The sequence below is a fragment of the Pseudogymnoascus destructans genome (assembly GCF_001641265.1).
Source record: "Pseudogymnoascus destructans isolate 20631-21 unplaced genomic scaffold scaffold_14, whole genome shotgun sequence".
Taxonomy (NCBI): domain Eukaryota; kingdom Fungi; phylum Ascomycota; class Leotiomycetes; order Thelebolales; family Thelebolaceae; genus Pseudogymnoascus; species Pseudogymnoascus destructans.
The window spans coordinates 886,791-906,567 of NW_020167533.1; the positions used below are offsets into that span (position 1 = coordinate 886,791).

The 19,777-nt window shown below is 47.6% G+C and overlaps 3 protein-coding genes across 3 annotated transcripts; all 3 read right to left on the reverse strand.

The window, feature by feature from the left end:
- Positions 1–4,168: 4,168 nt before the first annotated feature.
- VC83_05715 (uncharacterized protein) lies at positions 4,169–6,322 on the reverse strand (the record flags this gene model as incomplete). Its single annotated transcript, XM_024469330.1, has 5 exons — positions 4,169–4,405; positions 4,456–4,668; positions 4,732–4,922; positions 4,984–5,014; positions 6,074–6,322. The coding sequence occupies 5 exons, from the start codon at positions 6,320–6,322 to the stop codon at positions 4,169–4,171; spliced, it is 921 nt and encodes a 306-aa protein (XP_024322886.1).
- An 8,326-nt stretch (positions 6,323–14,648) lies between these two features.
- VC83_05716 (uncharacterized protein) lies at positions 14,649–16,477 on the reverse strand (the record flags this gene model as incomplete). The annotated part of the gene is made up of 4 exons (XM_024469331.1): positions 16,192–16,477; positions 15,785–16,132; positions 15,324–15,730; positions 14,649–15,273 (listed from the first exon to the last, which is right to left on the reverse strand). The coding sequence occupies exons 1-4, from the start codon at positions 16,426–16,428 to the stop codon at positions 14,649–14,651; spliced, it is 1,617 nt and encodes a 538-aa protein (XP_024322883.1). The 5' UTR covers positions 16,429–16,477.
- A 1,253-nt stretch (positions 16,478–17,730) lies between these two features.
- On the reverse strand, positions 17,731–19,495 carry VC83_05717 (uncharacterized protein; the record flags this gene model as incomplete). The annotated part of the gene is made up of 4 exons (XM_024469332.1): positions 17,731–17,996; positions 18,065–18,713; positions 18,769–19,228; positions 19,347–19,495. The coding sequence occupies 4 exons, from the start codon at positions 19,493–19,495 to the stop codon at positions 17,731–17,733; spliced, it is 1,524 nt and encodes a 507-aa protein (XP_024322884.1).
- Positions 19,496–19,777: the final 282 nt, after the last annotated feature.

Here is a 19,777-nt window from a genome sequence, read left to right on the forward strand (position 1 = left end):
AAGCAACGAAAGTCTCACCATTCTTTGCCAATTACGGCTACCAGCCAGAAGCATATAGGCAACCAAGACCGGATGAATCACGAGCTGAACAAGCCCTGATCGTGGTGGAACAACTGAAATCGTTCCACAAACAACTTGCGACGGACATCCAATTCTTAAATGAACGGTCCGCCGCATACGCAAACAAGAAGCGCAGTATGGAACCTGCCTTCAGGGATGGGGATAAAGTATACCTACTCCGGAAACATATCAAAACTGTAAGGATGCCTCCTTACACGGGGTGCATTCGGACCCCTAAGGGGACGCGCAGTAGATAACATAGTAGTACAGCAACAAAGGGGTTGGAGTCGGGGTCGATTCGGATTACCGACTAAGTAGTACCGAGGGTACGCTAAGCTTGATTAGAGTCGGACCCGAGACGGATATTTAAGGGGTAGGAAGCTGTAAGCTCCCCCTTTATCTTTTTTGTATCCTTCGTAGTAGACCTATAGGATAGAATACAGCATCACCTCCGACTCGCACTCCCATATGCACCTACGGAGAGCTGTATTCCCTGTGTCCTTACATTATACAAAAAAGATCACGCTTGCCGGGGACGGCCGTACCTAAATAATATCCCACAACCGGAACGACTCAGGAGAACTGTCGAAACACCACCGACCGCGACTCGGTGACATTTCGAAGTAGAGACCTGATGACTCCAAATAGCCGTGACCCCAGAGAACTCACGGACAGCCAGTGGATCAGGGTTTGATCCTGCAGAGCAAGCTGGTAAAGTCGCCGACGCGTTGGCGCCGAATAGGATACGAGATCCTAAAGAACCCCCTCAAGCACAGAGGCAATTGTGAACAAGAGTGTTGATAGCTACGAGCTACCGGAAGTCAAACTCTTCCGTATCGACTGCGACTCGATACACCCCCGAATCAAGATGTCGCGCAAGACGACACAAAACCCACCACCCGACAATGACGGTCAACCGCTACGAATGACAACTAGGCAAACCGCCACAGCGGGCACGACCGCAGGGCCATCCGAAAGCCTGAACCCGAAGAGCAGTGGGAGGAGGCAGTCGAACTCCAATCGGATGCGTCCCTGGAGGAAAACGACGAGGCCTAGGGAAAGGCTCCTTCCTAGGTCTACGCAAATGTGATCTGCGAGATCTCGACCTACAAGAACTCTTGGGCGGAACCCAGTTCTTAGTCGACACGACGCTGAGTCTGAATGGACTCGGTGTGCAAACGAAGGCTCTCGCAGACACAGGAGCAAACGGATACCTCGTCATCAACAAGCCCTTCGCACTACGACTGTCGAAGGCGCTTCAGAGCCCCATACGGAAACTGCCCTACTCTGTACCCATACGTGGTTTTCAGCGAAAAATCCAAAGTCACGTATCGGAGTATATTCGGTTGCACTTAACAGTCGAAGGACGCCGAATATATAACTGCCCCTTTGTGCTCCTGGACCTCGGAGCGCAAGATGTGATAATTGGGAGGAAGCTTTTCAGCCGCTTCCGAATACTACTCGACTCTGCAAAGAGCCGGCTAGTATGGCCAAAGGAGTACCCGCCAACTCCTAGCTGGAGCAAGGAGATCACCTTGCCCTACCACTCGCGCGAAACGTCCATTCGACATCCGGCACACCAGTCGGATGCGAATCGTAGGGATGCCGCCATCCAACACGAAGACAGAGGCCGCGCAGGCGGACGCCCGATGGAAATGAAAGTGATAATTTCGGACTACGAAGAAATCACCGACTCCCCACCCAGCACACCTCGGAAGGAGGAGGATCCTCCGTCACGACCACCGAAGAGGACGCCAACGCATGGGTTTGCACCGGTGCAGATCTGCGAGATTAGTGCGAATGCCTTCTATCATGAGATGATGCGGAGCGACGCCGAGTTCTTCCAGGCTAGTATATATGAAATTGATCAGATCCTTCGGCAGAGAGAATCGGAAGAGGACGACGAGACGACATCACTCATCCAGGAGAAGCTCCCGTTTGTGCATCGAAACTATGCCGACGTCTTCTCGAAGTCGGAATCAGATCGCCTTCCACCACACCGCATATACGATCACAGGATACAGCTCGAGGCCCCCTTACCAAACGCCTTTTCACCGCTCTACCGACAAAGCACCGAGGAGCTAAAGGCTACTAAGCAATACCTGTTGGAGCACCTCGACAAGGGCTTCATCGCCAATAGCGATAGCCCCTTTGCATCGCCTATACTATTCGTTAAGAAAGCGGATGGGAAACTGAGATTTTGTATCGACTACCGGAAGCTGAATGGCCTCACTCGTAACGACCCATATCCCATTCCGCGCATCGATGAATTGCTCGGCCGGGTGTCAAAAGCGAAGATCTTCACGAAGCTCGACATCCGACAAGCTTTCCATCGTATACGGATGCATCCCGATTCTGAAGAGTACACGACCTTTCGGACTCGTTACGGATCCTACAAATGTAAAGTGCTACCGTTTGGCCTAACCAACGGTCCCGCAACCTATCAGAGGTACATGAACGACGTTCTCATGTCGTACTTGGATGATTTCTGTACTGCCTACCTAGACGACATCCTAATATACTCCGAAGACCCTTCGGAACACGTAGATCATGTACATAAAGTCTTACAGCGACTACGAGAAGCCGGACTCCAAGCCGACATTAAGAAATGCGAGTTTGACGTTACCCGTACGAAGTACCTGGGTTACATACTGACCACTTCCGGGGTGGAAGCGGACCCTGATAAGATCGAACCACTCCGTAACTGGATCAGACCAACCACCGTCACCGGTGTAAAGTCTTACCTAGGCTTCTGTGGCTTCTACCGCCAGTTCATACGGAACTTCGGGAAAATAGCCAAGCCCCTAACCACTATCACAAGCCCCTCGGAGCCGTTCCTATGGACTGAGGAGTGTGAGAACGCTTTTGAGGAATTGCGACGACAACTCTTAACAGTCCAGGCACTTCACCACTTCGACCCCGAATTGCCTACGAAGCTGGAGACCGATTCCTCAGACGGAGTCGTCGCCGGCGTGCTATCACAGGAGCACCCGGACAAGCTCTGGTACCCAGTAAGCTTCTATAGCCACGTACTAACCGGCCACGAGATCAACTGGGAGATCCACGACAAAGAACTGTTCGCAATCGTGAAAGCGTTCGCGAAATGGAGACCCGAGTTGGCTTCGGTGACACACCGGGTGGACGTCTATACGGACCACCGATCGCTGGAATACTTCATGACCACGAAGGTTCTCACCGTGAAGCAGGTACGGTGGATGGAGCTACTCTCCGACTTCAACTTCCACATTACGTATACGGCAGGTAAGAATAACCAGAAGGCGGATATTCTAAGCCGAAGAGGCCAAGACCTTGTAATGCAGCAAAAAGTCAAGTTAGACAGTCGTGCGAGGGTGTTACTTGGCCCAGCCCGCCTACACCCCCGTATCAGTGCCGAGTTGGCCGACAGTTATGTAGCATCGATTAATGCCATCGACCCCCTGAAAACGCAGATGCCCTTCGATCTGATTGAGGCACTATGCGTAGGCAACCGGAAGTCGTTCGCCGAGACACGCGCGAAACAACCCCTACCGGATGGGTACGCCCTAGCCGACCAACTCCTCCTGTACAAAGACCGCCTATGTGTGAACCGTCACACAGAGCTTTGTACGAAACTCATCCGGGAGGCACACGACCAAGTGTCGACCGCACACCCAAGTGGCAGGAAGACCTACCAGTTGCTCGCCCCAAAGTATCATTGGGTCGGTATGGAAGCGGACTGCTCACGGTACGTACGCAATTGCATGACATGCCGCCTATCGCACACCAATGTCACGAAGCAACAGGGTTTCCTTCACCCCCTACCGGTCCCCGACTACCCTATGCAACACCTTACGAAGGACTTACCCGGATGGATCACGGCATGGGAGACGGGCGGGCCAAGCTACGGTCACGGAAGGCACGGCAAAGCAGAAAAAACAGACTCGTTGCTACCCACGAATCTAAACTAAATACCCTCTGAGCCAGGGCACACTCGTCCCGGGCTCTTGCGGGAGCCACCCTTCCCAAACGTCCCACCGGCGTCGCAACAAGCGGCTACCACCATGTGAGACGAAGGGTCGAAGCGACCCCACGCGAAGAGCCCAGCCCGAGTTCCCTCCGACACAGAGTCTCATCCAATGGGCGCGGAGAACGTCCCCTCCGCCGCCTCATCCCCATCTTCCTCCCCCCTCTTTCTCTTCTGGCCGCGGGGCCCCGCCGCCACGGCCACGGACACCTTGTCCACCGCCGCCACCACCGATTTCCCCACCCCCTTCAGGGAGGACTCCAGGCCCTCCAGCAAGGAGCCCTGCCCCTCGAGGAGCGCGGCCGTATCCCTCCCCACCGCTGTCACCGCCTGGCGGACACGCTTCACAGCGTCAGTTCCAAAACAAGACATAACACAAGGGGTAGACTTACGCGCAGGCCGTCCTCGACGGCGTTGCGGAGAGCCATGCTCTCCATGTAGGCCGAAGCCTCGGCCGGAGAGCGAAACTTCGGCATATTGGCGGCCGTGAGGTTGGCCACCCGAACTGCCTCCGCGGCAGCAGCCTTCGCGGCGGCGGGATCGGGGTTGGTTGACGTTTCGGCGTCGACAATCGCCTGGTATTCGTCGGCTAGGAACCAGGCCATCTATCCCCACAAGGTCAGCCACAGAAACCAAAACACGAGCCCGTAGGCCACCCGACAACTCACCGGAACACAATTGGCCTTTTGGCCCACACAGTGGTTGCATTTGGAGCTCGAGGCGCTCCAAACACAGTCGTGGGCGGGCTCGCCCGCTCCCACCTTCGCCTTGCGGCGGACGCAGCGCATGCACAAAGTGCGGAAGGCTGCAGTAAGGGCCCCGGGAGGAGGGGGCACCGGCATCGTCGCGGAATGGGTTCCTACGGAACCGTCAGCCAAGCCACAGGAGTTATCACCCGCGCGTCGACGCGCAACCATCACCTACGCGATCGTCTGGGTATTGGTTTTGTTTCTATGAAACAATCAGTTAGTATACAATATTCGAACAGACGGGGCCACTTACTGTTCTCGGGAGGGGGTTCGTGAGCGTTGTTGTGGTAAAAGAAGCTTCGAAATGTGGGCGGAACCGGTTGCTTCATAACATCCGCTTACAACAATGAATCTCTGAGACGGATTAGCGCGCGCACAGTAACTGAGAAATTCGCGACGCTTACTGCTACCCTCGGACACCTTACACGGGGTGCATTCGGACCTGCCTAAATACCCTTTATTACGATTAAAGCACCACTCCCAATTTACGCATTCAGCCATACGTTTCCCATAACAAAGACTACGGTTAGGGCCTACACTCGGACACTCCTCGGTCGCGATACTATGCCACGTGCATTGAGGACAAAGCACTTCCTTAAGGCGGGGGGTAATGTAAGGATGCCTCCTTACACGGGGTGCATTCGGACCCCTAAGGGGACGCGCAGTAGATAACATAGTAGTACAGCAACAAAGGGGTTGGAGTCGGGGTCGATTCGGATTACCGACTAAGTAGTACCGAGGGTACGCTAAGCTTGATTAGAGTCGGACCCGAGACGGATATTTAAGGGGTAGGAAGCTGTAAGCTTCCCCTTTATCTTTTTTGTATCCTTCGTAGTAGACCTATAGGATAGAATACAGCATCACCTCCGACTCGCACTCCCATATGCACCTACGGAGAGCCGTATTCCCTGTGTCCTTACAAAAACGAAACGACCAAGTACAAAGTTGGACTTCAAGAAATTGGGACCATTCAAAATATTGAACAAAGTCAGCTCAGTTAATTACAGACTGCAGCTACCCAAGAAGTCTAGACTACACCCGGTATTTCATGTCTCACTACTGGAACCAGCAAGAGGAAATACCCCAATTGCGACAGATACAGAACTTCAACCAGAGAATGAGATTGTTGAATACGAAGTCGAAGCGATCCTAGACAGAAGGTTAGTAGGACGCAAAGAAGAGTTTTTGATAAAATGGAAGGGTTATGAACCTACGGACAATTCATGGGAAACGGTCAGAAACCTTAGCTGTCCAGAGCTACTGGAGGCGTTTCGCCGTCGACACCCAAGCGATCAAAGAAGCCAGGAGACAGGGCCACAAAAAGGTCCTGGTCAGGGGCAGCACCCTCGGAAACGGCAGTAGAAGGGCTGTGCAAGAGAGTCCCTTTGACCTCTGCCTCCCTACACTCCTTCTCCTCTGCTTCATCCAATTCGTCCAAAGATTTCAGACCACGACGCAGCATCTCAACACCGCGGGTTTTGAGAGCCTTCTGCTGTTTGCGAAGACGCATGCGACGGGCATATGCTTCTTGAGCGCAGAGGTGAGCCTCTCACTCCTGAGATGCCGCCGCTTCCTCTTCTACCTCAAGACGCTCTTCTTCTTTTCGAAGCTTCTCCCATCAGTTGGAGAAGGGGCGCAAGCGTTGCATTTGGAATTGCGACGAGTACATTCACTACAACGATGACTACCAGCAACAACGATACAGAATCGATTGTTGTGAAGACAGCTGGAACATGGCGACATTAGGTTGCCGTTCTTTTCAATACGGTCTGCAAGAAGATGACGTTCTTTGATTTTTATGTGTCTACTAGAAGACATGGTAAGCAGCGCAACCTGCTCGACAATTAAGTGGGCATCACCCTACTTAAGTAAGCGATTCCTTAATCAGCAAGACCTAAGGGACTAGGCCTTTTGGAGGAGGACCTAGTGTTATGGCTATAGTAACATGATGTCATGGTTACAGGGCCAGGGCCTAGTAACGTGACGTGTGAGTCACATAACGTGACGTGTGAGTCACAGTGGGAAGCGGGGTAGGCTGCCATGTGACGGGGCTAATGGATAGTTGCAGAAACTAGTGGATATTGGATAGTTGAGCTATCCACGAACTATCCTGAATATCTAGCTATCCGCCAACTATCCAGATTACTCATGAGGCACGACGCCACTATATAAGTAGATAGTATTTCCTTAGATAGGAGCTTCGTGCTCAACTCTATACAGTATTTGTTATATACTAGTAACGTGTTACTTGAAGCCTTTGTGTCTGATCCCCTGCCCCCTCTGATAAGTAAACCTTTACGCAAGAGAACCTCTGTGTCTTCTATTGTTTAGAAGTCAGCGTTACAGTTAGCTGCTTTGCTCTACTAAAGCCTTCATATAGGCGCTAGATTCAAACCTTCATACGGAACTGGCTAAACCATATCACAAAGCTTGAGTTTCTCTCTATATTTAAAGAAGCATTTAAAGCTGCATTTATAGAGCAGAAAATTAAGAGTGGGTTCTGAGCAACAGGATGAGTTCTATACAAGCTACAGAATGTCCTTTCTTACTTAAATCTACACTTAAGAACTCCAACTCCTCCTATAGTTGATAGTGACAATTGGACTTCAAAGATTCCACAAACAATAAGGGAGCTTAACTTTCAAACAGAGCACATTAAGAACTGCATTATATGACAGAAAGGAGATCCAAGGCCAGAGTATCCCTATAGACAGATTATGTCATAACTTAACCAATCTTGTGGGTAACTAAGGAGCGATGACGTGTAATGAATCATAGACAGTTGTAGAAGCTTTTGGAGCTATCGTTCATGTTCCTAGGCCTCTAGTTGATAGAGATATGTCATGTGTAGTATTAGCCCAGTAACTAAGGAGTGATGTCATGTAATGAATCATAGAGGGTTGTAGAGATATGCTATGTGGTCATATCGGCCCAGTAACTAAGGAGAAATGACGTGTAATGAATCATAGATGGTTGTAGCAATCATTGAGTAGTATTGCTCTTGTTGTTGGTGTGACAAGCCAAAATATGTAAAGTGACTTGTAGGTTTGAGGAGGAGATTTCTAAGTTTGCTCTTGAGTTTGATAGCAAACTGAGTGCAACGAATGTCAGTATGACACATAAGTGGGAATTTCATTTCTCACTGTATACAATATCGCATATCAATCCTTATATTACCGCCACATACTTCACATGTGTTACAGCCACTTGATGTTGCAATTTTTGGACCATTGAAAAAGAGGCTTACAACAGCTCTTTCACATTTAAATGAAGCACAACTCCTATGTGTGCAAAAAGCAGAGTGGCTATCTGCATATATAACAGCAAGAGAGTTAGAATTTTCAACTCAAAATATCACTTCAGCATGGAGAGGAGCAGGACTACAATCAGTGACACTTCAAGAAGTTATTGAAGTTGAACAATGGCCTCAAACACCACAACGACATGATATTTTTGATACTGTCTTTCAAAATAGTAGCCCACCTGACTTTACAACACTACAGAAAGCAAATACAGTACTCTCTACTATTCTTGAAGCCCATACAGTGTTAAACACACCTACAAAGTGATACATTCAAAAGTTAGCAGATGCAACAGAGCGACTAAATACACGCAATTTTCTACAACAACGTGATACTGACAATCTACGATCAATTGTTCAAGCTCGGAGAGTACAGCAAAAAGGCAAGCGAGCAATTTTAAAGGGTCATTTTCATATTTCTACAAGGGAATTGCAGCTACAGGTCGTTGAAGCAGAGGAGGCTATTCGACAGAAGTCAACAGCAACAGGTAGTAGAACTGCAAACAAGGCTATAATTGAGCAAGGAGATGAAGAATCTATTAAAGAGGACTTAGGAGAAGTATCTAATTGTATTTTAATTGAGGATTAGAGTATATATAATTTTATTTTTGTTGTTCACGATGTTCCAACCCCACTACCGCCAGTATGCCATTACCGCCAGTATGCCACGACTTACGTTATCTAGCTATCCATCAACTATCCGGATTACCCATGAGGCACGACACCACTATATAAGTAGATAGTATTCCCTTAGATAGGAGCTTCTCAACTTAATATAGTATTCTTTACAATACTGTAACATGTTACTTAGAAAGCCTTTGTGTCTAATCCCCTGCCTCCTCTGTCAAGTCAACCTTATGTAAGAAACCTCTGTGTCTTCTATCGTTTAGAAGTCAGCATTACACAAGTTGCCTGCACAAGTAAGTTGCCTACAAAACCACTAGAATTGACTATTACTACCTTACCATAATACCACCCTACATAATGACTCTTAATTAATTGTAATTAAATCCTCATGCCTCTCGCACATACAGGAATTATAGCCTATAATACCACATAAGCCATAGCGCTTCTGTCATCCCTTAGAGCCCACCTACTAACTACTCTTACTAGCCACCTCTATACAGACTTAAGCATCAACCTTAGCACTCTAAAGGATATCCTGTCCCTCTTGTATAGAGACACTACCTCATTGCATTATACGCCTCTTGTGCTTCCTTTCCCTCCTCTTTTTCTGTTCATTTACTACTTGTAGAGCCTTAATGTAATGGTGGGTGCACCAGATGTGAGAATCTAGCCACCCAAGGAAGGGATGATTTTACTAAGACAACACACTGTCTTAGAAAACAGTGCCAAAGGGTTGTAGCTTAGACTATTCCACAATGCAGCAATCAGGTCTATGATGTAGTGAAGTGGTTTAGGCAAGTTCTAACAAATGTTGAGTCTGAGAACTCAGGGGTAAGTCAGAGGTTAGCACCTCACTGACTTTTCAGAAACAAAGAATAACAAGATCAATGCTTGGAAGCTTTACTGTCTTATCTGCTTGCCCTTTCTTAGGAAAGGGCAATCCTATTTATGCTAAAGGAGTGTAGTTCTCTCATTTTCCAAGACTTTCCATGACTAACCAGGGGAACGCCGTAGGGGGTATGGCTGGAAGGGGAGAATTATCTAACGACCGATCATAATCCAACTTTTTTACACCGATCAATACAGTCAATATCACCAAACTTTTGATATTGCCTAATTAGGAGGTATGGTAAGTACTAAACAAGGATTCTATTGCTCTAATACTAATATAATCTAGTAGTACTCTAGTACTGCTTGGCATCACTGGATTAGGCAGTGTCAAGCCGACGACTGTTGAACTGCTGAATCGCTCTATTGGATCACACGCATCTACAGCCTTATCAATGTTATTTGCAAACAGTTCATGGGTGCAGGCATCCATGCCTCAGGTGACCTTAATATCATCGACTTAGGAAATAAGGCCATTCTTTTTGGGGCCTAATCTTTCAGCTTATTGCCTTTGCCTTCTTCGTCCTAATGGCTATCCATGTGCACAATGCCCAGCATGAAGTCTATCTGGCTGTTCCATCACACTGGCCCATGAGCAGGAAGTACTTCTGGGGCCTGTATGTCATGTGCGTGCTTTTCATCGTGCGTAACATGGTGCGTGCCATCAAATATGCACAACAGGTGAGCAGTGGAAGCATTTCGTATGCGACGCAGAATACAGATAGCACCATTACTATACCTAAGGAGGAGAGATCTGGCTCGATTGGCTCCAACAAGATCTTTCTATACAGTATAAGCTCTTTAAGATGATTGAATTGGTGCTACCAAATATTATTGGTCCATCGAATAAATCGTATTATTAGAGCTTATATAATCCATGTATCTAAAGTGCTTTGAGCATGCCTATTCAGGTACAGTGCCTCTAATTCATGCTCTAGACGCTCAATTGCTCTTAAATGAGCTGTATGGAGCTCAGCACTACCTTCAGTAAACTTAATAAGAACCTGCATAGCCTTTCGAGCTTCTTGTATATAGTAGCAGGCTCTTCAGGCTGCTCTTCTTCATCATCGTCTTGTGTTTGGCAGACACCTAAATGTTCTGCTATCAAGTCTTGTAAGACTTGTTCTTGACCTGCTTCGCCCTCTTTTTCTACTTCAACCTCCTCTTCTGGATTCAGGAAGTTTGAAATTGCCATCACATCATGTATATTCTCAGCCCTTGCTACCTGATCATAGAGAGCTGATATGTTTGGTGGATTGAGTGGTGTAGGAAGAGAGATTGGCGAAGTGACAAGAGTTGCGAAAGCAGGTTTATATAGTTGTATTTGTGAGGAAGTGGTTCCAGCTTCGTACAATCCAGTGAATTGCAAGGTGTATATTTATTGACTTAAGAGGGTCTTGATTTGCCTCAAAGCATTCTAGCATATAAGACAGCCATTGCTGACAGTAGTTGGCCTTAAATGACTGAATAATTCCTTGATCTAAAGGCTGGAATCGACTTGTTGAATTAGCAGGTACCCAGCAGATTCGTATAATGTAGGTGGAGGTGCTAATTCCAATACTGTATAATGTGCTAAAAAGTTGTCCATTGTTAAGAGGACTTGCCTTGTGCTTCCAATATGTAAATAGAAAGCTTGGAACCATTCGACCATCACTGTTGTATTCATCCATGCTTTTTGATTCCATCTCCATTGCTCTCCTATAGTTGCAACATTGATATTCTTTAGAGCTCCTGGGGTCTTTGCTTTGCTAATAATCTAGACATTTAGTTGGTCATTTCCAGTTGCATTCACACAGAGTACTAAAGAGACTCGTGCTTTTTCCTTCTTCAATCCTGGCTGTGTATAAGTTGCAAGCCCCCTCGATGGTGTCATCTTCCAAAATAATCCTGTTTCATCCATATTGTATATATCTTCCTCTTGAAACTCCCCTGCCAATGTTCGTAGGGCCTTCATCTCCTCTTCTGCTATTGCTGGAACAGATACTGCCTTGCCGTGTTGTGTGTGCTCTTTGATGTTATGTCTTTTTTTGAATTTCTGGATCCACCCATTACTGAATTCGGGACAAGTTTGATTGGCATATTGAGGTAGTTGCTGCCAGATCTGCTGGGCTTTCTGTCAAAGAAGTTCTCCACTAGTTACTCCTCCGTTCTCTTCAATGTGGTGCTGCCAAAGGATTAAGATCTTCTCAAGATCTGGCCACTGCCCAAGGTGAAGGCGTGGTCGATTGCTGTCTGTAGTATTATCAATGCTGTCAAAGTGTAATGAAAGAGACTCAGGAACACTTGATTCACTGATCTTATGGTTATACTGCTGTTGGAACCACTCAATACACGCCTTTTGCGAAGGTCGTGGGTGTTATTTATGTGCCCAAGCCCGTAAAGCACATCGCTGTTCAAGCCGTATCTGCTGTTTCTGTGGCATATTTGATAGCTGTAATAATGAAATAGTATACGATAAGAGAATAATGTACACATGCCTTCTCGTCTCTCATTGTAGGGAGTAGACTCTGGGTAGCTGAGGATCACGTGTCATAATTTGGGTGGGCTAACCGAGTCGGAACCGAGTCGGATGGGTTTCGCGTACTTGAGACAATCTACTCACGGGGTTCCGCCATCGTCTTTTTTGTATCCTTCGTAGTAGACCTATAGGATAGCATCCGTTTAGCCTCCGACTCGCACTCTCATATGCTATTACTGTGAGCTGGGTGCCCTGTGTCATTACACAAAACACAATACATCCGATATCGTGAGATCCTCCTTGAATATCGACTTATGCTAATCTTTTGAATCTTATAGAATGCCTTCAAGAAAGCTCAATTTGATGACTATTGAACAGCGTCGTGCTCTTCGACAATGGACCGTCAACAAAACACCTCGACCTTCCCAAAAAGATTGTATTGCCTGGTTTTTTGAGAAGTACAACATTCGAATTAGTCAATCTACATCTCGGAATCCCTTAGCAGCCGATTTATCAACCTTAATGATCCGATTAATACACCAACAATAGGGAAGAGGAACAATATGAATATACGTCAACAGGAAGTGGCTTGGCCAGATATTGAGGCTATTCTTTTTGAGTGGCAAGAACGAATCGATTCAAAAGGAGGTTTTACAACTGCGGAGATCTTACCAGAGAAGGCAAAGCGAATTTGATCACAACTACCACAATATCAAGGGAAGCCTTCGCCATAGTTTAGCATTGCTTGGATACAAAAATTTTGACTACGTCACAACATCCGGAATAGAAAGAGGCAAGGAGAAGGGGCATCAGTCAGTGAGACAGATGAGGACGAGATGAGGGCTATTCAGACAGTGGCTGGGGAGTATTTAGAGGACAACATTTATAACATGGACGAGACGGGTTTATACTGGAAGATGATGCCATCTCGTGGGCTTTCTACAATGGAGGCTCGAGTAGGAAGGAAGATGGACAAGGCAAGGATGTCTGTTGTATTCTGTTGTAATGCTGCTGGTACTGATCGATGTCCTCCTTGGTTTATTGGCAAGGCGAAAACGCCTTGAGCTTTACGAAACATCGACGTCATAGCAATGGGAGGGGTTTGGAGGTGGAATAAGAAGGCTTGGATGAATCAGTTTATTATGGCAGAATGGTTAAGGGCTTTTTATGCTCGTATTGGTACAACACGGGAGGTTCTTCTCACCATGGACAACTTTTCAGCACATATCAAGGCCCTCGAATCGACACCACCCCCTGCGAATATATCTGGCTTCCTCCCAATGCAACAAGTCGATTTCAAGCCCTAGATCAAGGTATCATTGCCTCTGTCAAAGCTCATTACCGTCGACAATGGCTCCTTTACATCCTTGACACTTTTGAAAGGAATGAAGATCCTGTCCAAACGATGAATATACCACTTGCTATTGAATGGCTTCTTTGATCCTGGAATCACGACCTTACAAACTCGACAATCTATAACAATTTTCGAAAGAGTACGATTGTTCAAAAGCCAGTTCAACTACCCTCACAACCTCTTCCTGATATTACCAATCTCTATCAACGAGTACAACAAGCTGGGAATGTACATAACACTATGGATCTTTTGAGCTTTTTAAATCAGTCGATGAGGATATACAAGAGTTAGAGGTGTGGGACGATTTTCAGGGGGGGATGCTATTCTTGAGGATATCATGTCACAATACGTCCCAGATACCACTCAAGATGATAAACGTGTTGAGTTTTGACATTTAAACAAGCTACACGTCGCATACTTTAAAACATAGACAGGTGAACAGGTTGGGTGCCCTCTAAATTGGGGAGGAGGCGGCTACGGATGTAAGTAGTTGTTCTCCGTTTCTTCGCTCCAATGCATTTATTATTAGACCACATTGTCTCTAACATGCACTACTGACACAAATTCTAGGCCCCAAAGGGCCTTCACTTCTCTGACACCGGTCCGGAAGTGGCCGTGGCCCACCCTCCACCATTTCCCAGTGCATGATATTCAAAGGTGGTGCTGGCCCCGGAAACTGCACCCCCCTCGAAATTTGAGATCTCCGGTATCAACGTCCATTCTGTCCGCGGTACCACCAAGCACACCAAGGTTAGCAGTTTCCAATACAGCGCCGTCAAGCCTAGGCACGATATTAAGATTCACGGATGAGCACCTTCTATTGAAGTCGAACGGGACTAAGACCGATTCATTTTTGAGTTCGAGTGTCTCTAATACGCGCAGCCATAAGTTCACAGGTCCCGCATGCGAGGGCGCGAGTGGTACGAGAGGGTGCTAGACATTTCGTGTGGCTTATCGAGATATCTCAATTGGTCTAGTAATTTCGTGCTCCCAAAATACACTGGTGTTTTAGATTGTCGCTTCGAGTCAGTTTGAGATACGGCATCTTAGAGGTCGCTTTAGAATGCCGTCTGTAGCTTGATTATGTCGTTGTCATAGTTAACTATAATGCTTAGTTTTCACGATAACGATACTTGAATATGGACCCCTGGGAGCATGTAGACAATATCAGATGATTTAAAAATCCATTAATAAAATTTATTTCCCTCTCACTGGTGTATCGACGGGCCAATCCTACTGAAAAACTCACACCTCGCCTGCATGTGCGTATTCACAACCTCCATCGCCGTAGTATTAGTCTCAAGCCGAATCCGATTCATCCCCTCCCCCCCGCCCCACTGTTCCCACCTTGGGCTCCCCTCCATCCGAAACACATTCGGGTCGTAGGTCCGGATAAAGCTTGTCCAGTATCCCTGCATCAAGGGAACAGCATTTCTGTTTATCGAGTAGTACGATGCCGGCGCCACGCCGCGCGAATATTCGGGCCCAAAAATCGCATTCACCTCAACCGTGTGCGAGACGCCAAGGCCGTTGGCTTTGCTGACAGGGTCTTCAACGTTGTAGCGGTAGTTCCAGCTAGGGATCGATTTCTTGGCGTACACGGCGCTGAGGTACATTGCGGGACACATGTATCGCATGTGGCCGTAGGCGTCGGAGGTAGACTGCCAGTAGCGACCAGCACCTGGGTATTTCATGCCCTGTAGATAGAACTCATCGATGCGCGCGAGATGCTCCTTTGTAAGTAGGGGGAATTGTGTGCGGAGAAAGTAGTTCATCGCGGCTACGGTGTCGGCCGACATAGGGCCGAAGATTGTACCTCCGTTCGTATCATCACTACTCTTTCGTCAGTGGGCGAGAATGAAACTATGAACGAGGGAACATACCCGAAAATTACGGGGACTTTGATGAATTTTCCTTGTCCAAAAAGATTATAGGTAAAATCGGTTGTGATATCTCCATCAACAACGTTTGAGTACATGAAGAGCGGAAGATCGTCCGTCCCCCCTGGTGTTGGAATATTGAAATTTACAGCCTGCAAATCTCTTTCCGAGACCTTTCGTAAACAAGCCAAAGTGTCAGACGCCGACTTGCAACCAGCACGTTCAACTAGAGCATCGTATTGGTATTGGCTCTCTTTAACCGTAAACTGGACTCCGAAAGACGGACTCTCCGCAGCCGTAGCATGGAACAGGTTATCATCACGACCGCCATATGCAGTCAAATGAAGGTTGATAGATGCTGCCCCGGCACTGCTTCCTCCGAGCGTGACATGTTTAGTTGCTCCACCAAACTGCTCATCCGTTAGCTGGGCTACCAGAGGCCAAAAGAATGGAAATATTCGTACGTTGCTAATATGTCTTTGCACCCACTCAAACACCTTCCTCTGGTCTTTCAATCCAACATTAAAATCGCCTTCTTTTCTAATTTCATCACTAGCCAAAAATCCGTAGGGGCCAACGCGATAATTAAAAGTGATGACGATAATATTCTTGTCGGAGGCTTTGACAAGACCCACGCCACTATAGTTAGGATTGGAATTCGAATTGAAACCACCACCTTGGATATAAATAAAAACCGGCAGTGGTTCCCCTTGTTTGGCGTTTGTAGGGGCGTACACGTCTAGAAAGAGGCAGTCTTCTGAGTACCCGGGGGTATTGGGAGGTGCAGTCGTCGAGATGCATACATCGCCAAACTGTAAAGACACACTTACGTCAGTTTCTCAAAAATCGAAGGACGGCGCAAGAGACTTACTGCGTCTGCCTTTTGTAAAGTTGTGGTCTTAAGGGGATCTCTGGGCGCTCTAAATCGCAAGTCTCCTACTGGAGGTGCTGCATATCGTATGCCGAGCCACCGCGATACACCATTCTCGAGAGAGGTCCCTTGATACGAAGAGTAACCCAGATCAACAATGTTGACATCTAGCTCAGCTGGAAGCGCAAGCACAGAGACAGTAAATAGCGACAGTATATACAAAATAGCCGCTAACATCACGAACGAGAGACGCTGGTAACAACTCCTGAAGAAACAAAATCACAAAACATCGAACAAGGCACGAGAGGCACGCACCTAATTAAATACCTACCTAGTAATCTATCACATTGATGTTAATGACCTACTAGCATAGTCTGTTCGTGACCTACCAGTTACTGTCAGCAGCTAACTGGTTCCGCATGTAATGTTCGGAGTTGGCGACGAAGGTCAGGTTGTACCAAGCTTAATTCTGACCTTGTATTAGTGGGGCCGGCGGGTCTAATCAATGTGGGGTAAAACTCGCACCGGACACAATAAATTGTGCCGATCAAGACGAAATATTGGCCGAAGGATCTCAATAGAGCGCGTGTATTATATGATTCATCCCCTTCAACGTCGTCACCTCGGCCTCTGAAGTAAGGTCCAGTAGGAACGCCATGCAAGGCATGCAGCCATATGCAGCCAGATATAGGTCCGATAGGAGCACAGTGTTGGTATGCTTCGTTCCATTCCATAGGCTTATGACGAAATGCCATCGTTTAAACATCGCCGTTTCCGTCAAACTACATGTCTTGGCATGCAACTCCAGACGTAAAGCGCCGCAACTCCGCGGGTTTGACAGGCCTAGATCTACTTAGCGCTGTCCGGACCTAAGGGTACGTTATCTGAGCTTCATAATATGCTTATCACATGAGTTATAATATCAGATCAACACTTATCCCAAGTAAATAGCTGGTACTGCAAGCTAGAATCGCCAAAATTCATGCGATGGCAGAGAAAGATACCAGAGAGCGAAGGTGGAATGCACAGAGCGAAAACGGAGAATTGGCTGAAATAAGATGGGTCGAGGCCCTTGCGATGGCTGAGCTCAAGTATGACAGCCATAAAGTGGTATCACGATATTTATTTCTCTAGGGCTGCACACCTTGCATTCCTTTTCTATATTCCAGCTCTCTCGCGAGCCCCAGAGAGACATGACCGTTGCCAGCCGTCTCCAGCCGATGTTTCATACGCCCTATGTTCATCTCGGTGGAAATAGGTTCACTACCATCATCACATTCTGTCGCACAGTCGGCCGACTAAAACAGGGCTCATGACTTTGCTAAGTGCTGAAATCAAAATTCAGCACTTAGCAAAGTCATGAGCCCTCGGAGCGTTATACTTATGGCTTATCGATGTTTGTAATTCACAACAAACATCGATAAGCCATAAGTATAACGCTCCGAGTGTAAAGCTCCGCGTCTAACGCTCTGTCTGTGACAAATATAGCAAACATAAAGCCATATAAGAAAGTAAATCATCTTTTTCGCCAATCCCGCTCTACAGCTTGAATCCACCGGGCACCCTCTTCTGGAACACCTGGAGAGGATCGTACTTATGACTAGCCGCCTTTAGCTTCGCCACATTCTCGGCTCCGTATCCTGTGATCGGGGTCTGGGTCTTGTGTGCGTAGTTTAGGTACTCGTACTTATTTAAGGTCCCCTTCTTCTCGGCGAAGGCGTTGGCCTTGGCAAGCGTGTCAATTATAGCCGCAGTGACTGCCTTCTCGTCGGCCGGGTTTGGCCAAGAGGCACTCATAAGTGCAACTATAATAATGCGATTAGTTACATGTCAGGTGATTCCAGCAAAGACACAAGAAAACGGTGCAACTTACGAACAAGATTGCCACTCGATTCATGGAGGCCGAGGGAGTTCCCGCCCTTAATATCACCCCACTTCGTGATCTGGGTCGGCAATGGCTGAAGCGAAAGATACCAAACCAGGTCCTCAACGTCGGCAACAGGTTGCAGCAAAGTGTTGGCTTGGTTGAATAGGTTGGTGATAGTTTCCAAGTCGTTTGTATATGTCTGAGTGTACATGATTTGGCCTCTCCCATAAGGAATGGAGTCCTCCATCTCTATGCCAAAGTCGGACATGTTGCTGATGCGCATGGTGCTGAATAGCTGGGGCTGGATGCTGGTGAACTCATTGAAAACTGGTGGGTACTGCTGCGCTTTCGTATATTCATAGTTGTTAGCAACAAACCACCCTCCTTGGATTTTACTGTAGCCATAGCTATTAATAATGGCACCATACTCGTCAAATCTGTTCTGGCCATTGAAGTTGGCAAAGGCAGCGAGATGTTGCGGAGCTGTGGAAATTGGATAAACGACGGTTCCACCCCAGAATTTACCTTGGTCGAAAACTTCGAGTTCAATGCGAGTGACAACGCCGAGGTTGTTGCTGCCTCCCTTGAGAGCGGACCAGAGGGTCGGGTTGGTCTTTGCGTTTGCAACGACAACTTTACCAGATGCAAGAACAACCTTGGCATGTGAGCACAACAATCTTCAAAACATATATTCGGGATTTATGTCTTACCTCGAATTCGGTGACGGTATCGCAGACGAAGCCATAACGTGGCGCAAAGAAGGACATGCCACCTCCGGTTGTGAGTCCACCGACGCCGACGGACGCAACACGGCCACCAGATACTCCTAGTCCAAGAGCATCAAGCTTCAAGTAGACATCAATCCACCTGTTTCCTGGTCCAATTGAAACTGTCTTCCTGTCCTCTGCGGGGATGACGTGGTTGAGAGCACTCAGGTCAATATCAACTCCATCCTGGATCGTCGCCGATCCGGCCCATGGAGTATGACCACCACTTCGGACTGCGAACTGGCACGTGAGACCCGAGAATTGTCCTACCAGCGAGAGCGTGCTCAAGATTCCAACAGCTTCTTGAACATCTTTACTTGTTGTCGGGGACACGACACAGGCTGGTGTAATGACATTGTTCTGTTCAGAGAAGAACGAGCCGATAGATGCGTTGTAAGGCGCACTGTTTGGGAAGGAGATTTTGGAGCCCAGTCCAAGCTTCAGGATTTGGCACTGGAAACGATTTGTTAACTTTACTCCCAGCACCGGCTACGAATATTGAGACATTGCATCGCACTTACGCAGTCGACCCCGGCGATGTGGCCGTCGCGGCAACCGCAGCTGCAGCCTCATTGCGAGCTTCTACATTGCCAGTGGGGTTGGCCGAAACTAGGCCAACCAGGCCCAGTACAGCTGCCGAGTTCCCAATTGAAAACTGCATGACCTTCATGCTGTCTCTTTCAGATATGCGACAAGAGGCTGCGCTTGGCTTTGTCTTTCGCACAAGCAGAGCGAGTCAGAAGTCTCAAGGTGAGATGAGGAAATTAAAAGTCGGTCAAGGGAAGCCTTGTCATAATAAGTACTGAAGGATGCGCGCTGCGCTTACTTATAATATCACACGTGTAGTACCGCCGTACCACGTCAGCAATCTGCGCCTGACGATGTGTTGCATTGTTCCTTTGAAACTTACCGGATGACCCATGTTTCTGGGATCTCAATCCTCTGAACAGAA